Source organism: Nicotiana tomentosiformis, chromosome 6 (genome assembly GCF_000390325.3).
Source record: "Nicotiana tomentosiformis chromosome 6, ASM39032v3, whole genome shotgun sequence".
Taxonomy (NCBI): domain Eukaryota; kingdom Viridiplantae; phylum Streptophyta; class Magnoliopsida; order Solanales; family Solanaceae; genus Nicotiana; species Nicotiana tomentosiformis.
Window position 1 is genome coordinate 31,489,883 of NC_090817.1, and position 6,552 is coordinate 31,496,434.

Below are 6,552 nucleotides of genomic sequence, written 5' to 3' on the forward strand. Positions count from 1 at the left end.
CGGTCTACTCTTATCTTGAGTTCGAGAAATCACTTACTCAATCATTAAGCCTACGGGCTACTTTAACTTCGAGTTTGAAATAATCACTCGACTATTACGCCTACGGGCTACACTACTTCGAGTTCGAGCAAGGCACTCACTCGAGTACTAAGCCTATAGGCTACTCTTATCTTGAGTTCAAGAAATCACTCACTCAATCATTAAGCCTACGAGCTACATTTCTTCGAGTTCGAGCAAGGCACTCACTCGAATGCTAAGCCTACGCGATACTCCTATCTTGAGTTCGAGAAATCACTCACTCATTCATTACGCCTACGGGCTATATTACTTCGAGTTCAAATCATTCACTCGACTACTAAGCCTACGGGCTACTCCTATCTCGAGTTCGAAGCACTCACTCGACGCCTACGGGCTACATTACTTCGAGTGCGAAATCAGTCACTCGAGTACTAAGCCTACGGGCTACTCTTATCGTGAGTTCGAGAAATCACTCACTCAATCATTAAGCCTACGAGCTACTTTTACTTCGAGTTCGAAACATTCACTCGACTAATAAGCCTACGGGCTACTCTTATTCTGAGTTCGAGCAAGCACTCACTTGACGCCTACGGGCTACATTACTTCGATTTTAAAATCAGTCACTCGAGTACTAAGCCTACGGGCTAATTATTACTTCGAGTTCGGGCAAATCACCCACTCCACCACAATCAATGTCTACGGGCTAATTATTACTTCGAGTTCGGGCAAATCACCCACTCGACCAATCAATGCCTGTGGGCTACATTACTTCGAGTAAGTTACTCATTATTTCGAGTTCAAACGAACACTTGACCATTTAAGGTTGAAGGCTATTCGAGCCCAACAAAGCAAAGGGAACTACCCACAAAGACCAAAAGCAACAGTGATTAAAATTCAAACTATCTATTTAGCTTAAAAGGCTATTTTGCTTCAAAAGAAAGAAAGATTTATATTTACAAATATTTGTACAAAGGCAACTCAGCCAAAAGGAAGTTCTTTATACAAAGACCTAAAGCGGTATCAAAAGAACGCAACAAACTACCTAAGGCCCTAATGGCTCAATCTTCATCGGAGGCCATGTTTTCGGCATCTTCCTCATCTTCAGACGCACCCGAGTCATCGGAGTCCTCCTTAGGAAAGGCCAACCTTCGAGCTTTGTTCTCTTCCGCCCTGGCGACTTCAATCTCGACTCCAACGTCGAAGCCCTGAGCACTGATCTCCTCGAGAGCTTCTCTCCGAGCTTGCCATTTTGCATGTTCGACCATGCTCTTGGCTTTGGCTTGGTTAACCTCAACATCGATCCTGAGCTGAGCCACTTTGGCATCGGCTCTTTTATTGGCCTCGATCACCTCGGATCTGGCCACATCATGTTCATTAGCCAAACCTTCTTTATTTGAAGTGGCCAAATCCAACCGATGCTGAAGATCTTTCATCTTCTCGATCAGCCCCGAAGCATTTTCTTTCGCAGATTGAAGTTGTGCATCAGAAAGCTCCAACTGAGCTTGAACGACTTCCTTTTTCGAGGCAAGGATATCCATACTCTTTTTAAATTCTTCTGCCTCGGCCAGTAGCCCATCTACCTGTGAGTTAAGCCGTCCAATCTGCTCGATCCTCTGCCGAACCTGCAGAATCGGATCGTTAGTGGTTATCTCTTTTTCATCTTCAATGTCATGGAACATTCGGAATACCTGCTTGACCATATCCTCGTGCTCTTCCCGAGCTGCTGTCAAATCTGCTCGAAGTTTTTCACTGAGGAGCTTGTACGATTCACTCTTCTCGGTGAGGCTCCGAACCTCAGCATCATGCTCCTCCCGAATTCGAATAAAGGCCTCATGATGCAACACCGAAGCCTACAAACAGAAGGAGAAATATTAGAGTTACCTGCAATTCTAAGTGTAAGAGAAGCGACAAAGAAACCATCAGAGTTACCCGATTCAAAGCATGTTGGGCCTCGTTGAAGAGACAGGCAGTCTCCCCCGCATTCATCACTGATTGATCTTCTTCAGTCACCAAAGACCGGAGGTAACTAGTAATCCCCACTGGGGGAGAAAGAATTTGGGTATACTCTGGTACGGAGAGCATTATCTTCTGCCTACAGTCGGGATCGACACTCGGGGCTGGGAATCGGTCCACCAGTTTGTGAACTGATGAAGGCTCAGCACCACGATGCTTTTTTGGGTACCGGCATTCCACCAAAACCGGTAACCTCCTCTGAGGAACTTGACTCAAGCCCCTCCAGAAAACCGTGGATATCGGCCGACTCCTGAATGCCCTCATAGGACCGATCCTCCAACATGCTGGCCTCTCGAATCATGGCATCCAAAATCTGAGGGGATCCACTAATATAAACTATCCCGAACTCATTCCTTGAAATATCTTCTACTTCCCGAGAAGGTATAATCTCGGCTTCTTCTTGTTCTGGGATTATGGCCATGTTTCCCTGATTTGCTTTTATCAAATCGGAAGACTGTTGAATCACAACATTAGCCCGTACACAGGCTAAATTCTCCGCTCCTTCTTCGGGCTCGTCCCTTAATTGGCGTACCACTTCCGAAGGCATGACACTGGAGCCCCCCTCGGCTTTTGAGATCTCTTAGCCGGTTTTTTCTTTTCCAAGATTGGGGAGCTCGGTACGTCTTTTCTCTTCCTTTCTTTTACCTGCTTTAGGGCAGGAAATTCTTCATCACCAGTCGGGGGCCTCATAACTACATCTTTCCCGAGTCCTACAAAGGAGAAAATGGGAAATTTACCAGACAAATCGATAAGGAGACAAATCTATAAAAAGATTTACCATGACTACGGGTCTCCCATCGACCCATTGATAATTCGACCCAAGCATGCTCGGAGTACGGTCTCTGCAACACCAGACCTTCAACCCATTGTATAAGATCCGGGATCAGGACCGGCATCCGAGCTATGGCTGTGATAAGAAAAGAAAAATGGATCAACAAAATGAAAGGAAATCACAAAATCAAAACAGGCAAGGAGAAACGTTTACTCACGGCTCATATTTCATTTCTCGGAAAATGGCAAGTCATCGGTAGGGATCAGGTCCAAGGTTTTGATTCGAACAAAACGGTCCATCTAACCCCGATCCTGAATCTCATCTATGCTCGAGAATGGCGCTTTGGTTGCTCGACAAGCAAGCTTTATCAACCCTCCTCAATAAAGTCGGGGACTATAAAGGCATATGAGATGATGGAGGGTGAAGATACGCCCCTCAATCTTGCTCGATAAAAATCGAAGAAGAATCACTATCCTCCAAAAGGAAGGGTGGATCTGGCCGAGGGTCACATCATACCTCTTACAGAAGCCAATGATGATGGGGTCAAGATGACCCAACGTGAAAGGATAAGTGTAAACACTTAAGAACCCTTCGACGTGGGTAGTAATTGATTCATCAGGCGATGGGATTACTACGAGTTTATTATCCAGTTGCATTCTTTTATGACTTTCTCGAGAAATTTCTCGATAATTGAACATTGGTACCTCGACATCGGCTCACACCGACCCGGTATCGGAGAAGGCTTTTCAATTTTAAAATTGCCTACAGTCGAGCACCCTATTGGAACAAATTCCTCAGGGCGGGGCTCTTCCACATCCTCACCACCAGCAGGTCTAGATGAAGAAGCGGTCTCTTTTTGCGAAACAATTTTGGATATTTTTGCCATCTAAAACTCTGTGAGCGAAGGACGGGAGTATTTGGTGTTTTGAGAAGGAATTTGCAGTAAAAATCATAGATTTGCTGACGAAAAACTCAGAAGAGACGAAAAGGAACTTAGAAAATTCGGAAGATTGATGACATAAAAGTGATAAATGGTGGAAGGAAAGGCTATTTATAGATTGAAGCAATGACGGTTCAATATCGGCGATGGCCGACCATCGTCTGACACACATTAAATGCCATGGTGAACTAAAATGATGGGACATCTATCACGTACGTCATGGTCGGGATCGATTCAAACGTCAGTGTATATCTGATCGAGCCGTTGGAAAATCATATCGTTTCTCGCCACATCCCTCCCGAGAAATGAAGGGACTATCTGTATACAGTCGAAATAGATTTCGGCCTTCATTCGATTGATCAAGGTCGAAACATAATGGATCAAAGAAAGACTTCATAATATCGAGATGGGTTCCGAAGATGGTATGAACGAGCTTCAGATTTCATATATAGGTCAAACACCGAGTTCGAAGTCACTATCGAGCTCGGGTCCGAATCGAACTATGATGAGATGATTTCGAGCTTAAGGGGCAGACGCCAACCGATACCAAGCCCGAATCATCACCTGATTCCGAGTCCACATCGAGCTCTAGAAGCAATATCGACCAGCACTAAGGCCGATCGAGCTCGAGCTCACAGACAAGAGTCGTTGCAAACATAATAAGGGAGAACATATCAACGGACATTAGGGAATCATGGGTTTTTCACTATGTATTTTGAATTATATCTAAAGTAGGATCTTCCACTATAAAGAGGATGGCTACATTTATGTAGAGAGCAATTTTTGCTTACATTGTAATTCAAGCACCATATTCTCCTATATTCAAGGATTATTCTTTTAAGCTTCATTAATTGATTCACTGTGCTTAGTCCTAAAAATCATCTTCTTTCCAACCTTGTTTATTTTGCATTCTTTGCAATCCATATTTGATATTTCTATTTATCCTTACGATTTGTATCAAGCTATACCACATATCCTTAGAACTACGTACAAATTCAACTCTATCCGTTTTTCGGGTAAACACTCACTTATAACCATTATTAGCTCACATTTAATCCGTCCTTCAACAACATGCGATGAAAAATACTTACACAAAGACAAAAGAAAGTGCAGGAGAGAAAGCTAAACATAACTGAAGTTTACGAACTATCATAACTAACCTTTTCAACTATGATAATATATCATCTTTAGCAACTGAACAGAAAGCTAAACATATATCAAATAAATTCAACAAATGCTATCTCAACGAGAAATAATTAATAAAACATGTATTTCTCTCATCAGTATAATTATTTCAACACAGGTAAATTTTTAGAGATATTGTTGGGAAAATAATATCCCGCCTAGGAATAATATCCATGATAAATAACAATAACACAAGAGAGTAACAAAGACACCAAATTTTTTAACGAGTTGAAATACAATACCCGAGCGGAGCAATATTACCAATATAATATTACAACTTTGTATTGTCAAGAGACTACTACAACTTCGAAAGAAAATAATATTTTTTTATTTTAATTATCTCACTACAATATTACTCACACTCACTATTTATCTCACACACTACGATATGTGGATTACTCTCTCTAACTTCTGTTACTTCTCTCTGCTTTTTGGTGTGTTTAAAGAAGTGAGAGAGCTCTTCCTTTTATAGGAGCAACATACGTAGCCTCCAAGAATGCTACAGGAGATGTATTAATCTCCTCCACTTATTTTCAAACTTTGGCTCCAAGAAAGAGTTGCCAACCAAGTTTTATTTCATAGGCACATGCCTATTTTGATGGGATGGACCCCACAATCTCTTCCTTAATTTTGATTTTTCTTTTTCATTCCAAGTCTTGATCTCAATATCTGAAAATCTTTAAAATTGAGAGGCTTTGTAAAGATATCTGCAGCTTGATCATGAGACTTAACATATTTGAGGTCGATTTCCTTCTTGTAAATGCATTATCTGATAAAGTGATACCTTGTATTTATATGCTTGCTTCTATCATGATACACTGGATTCTTCGCGAGTGCTTGTGCGGATTTATTGTCAATACAAATCTCCGTAGCTTCAATCTGTTGTAAATTGAGATCCTTCAATAATCTTCTCAGCCAAATAGCATGACATGCACAGGATGTTACTGTTACATATTCAACTTCACAAGTCGAGAGAGTAACAATTGATTGTTTCTTTGAACTCCAAAAAATAACAGAATCACCCAAGAAAAACACAAAACCAGTTGTGCTTTTTCTATAATTAATATCTCCCACATAATCACTATCACAAAATTTCACAAGGTTGAAATCACTATAAGAAGAGTAAAATAGTCCAAAATCAATCGTACCTCTTAGGTAACGAAGAATTCTTCTAGCGACTTTCAAGTGAGTGGAGTAAGGAGCTTACATGAAGTGACTTACTACTCCAACTGCAAAGAGTATATCTGGTCTGGTACAAGTCAAGTACCTCAAACTTCCCGCAAGACTTTTAAAAAATGTGGGATCCACTTTTTCTCCTTCATCAAACTTGGACAATTTTGTCCCACTCTCCATTAGCGTGTTCACGGGGTTGAAATCAAGCATGTTGAACTTCTTCAATATCTCTTTTGTATAGCTTTATTGAGAGATAAAAATTCCATCCTCCATCTGCTTCACTTCTAGGCCCAAGTAGTATGCCATGAGCCCTACATCCGTCTCGAACTCATAGGACATATCTTTCTTAAAAGCTTCAAACAAACTTGATTTATTACTCGTGAAAATAAGATCATCAACCTAGAGACAAACAAGCAAGATATCTCCATTAGTATGAACTTTAAGGTAAAGA

At 41.3% G+C, this 6,552-nt stretch overlaps 1 protein-coding gene across 1 annotated transcript; it reads right to left on the reverse strand.

The window, feature by feature from the left end:
* Positions 1-1,076: 1,076 nt before the first annotated feature.
* Positions 1,077-6,281, reverse strand: LOC138893745 (uncharacterized). Its single transcript, XM_070178404.1, has 5 exons — positions 6,203-6,281; positions 2,677-2,741; positions 2,201-2,485; positions 1,707-1,868; positions 1,077-1,598 (listed from the first exon to the last, which is right to left on the reverse strand). The coding sequence occupies exons 1-5, from the start codon at positions 6,279-6,281 to the stop codon at positions 1,077-1,079; spliced, it is 1,113 nt and encodes a 370-aa protein (XP_070034505.1).
* Between the last annotated feature and the right edge of the window lie 271 nt (positions 6,282-6,552).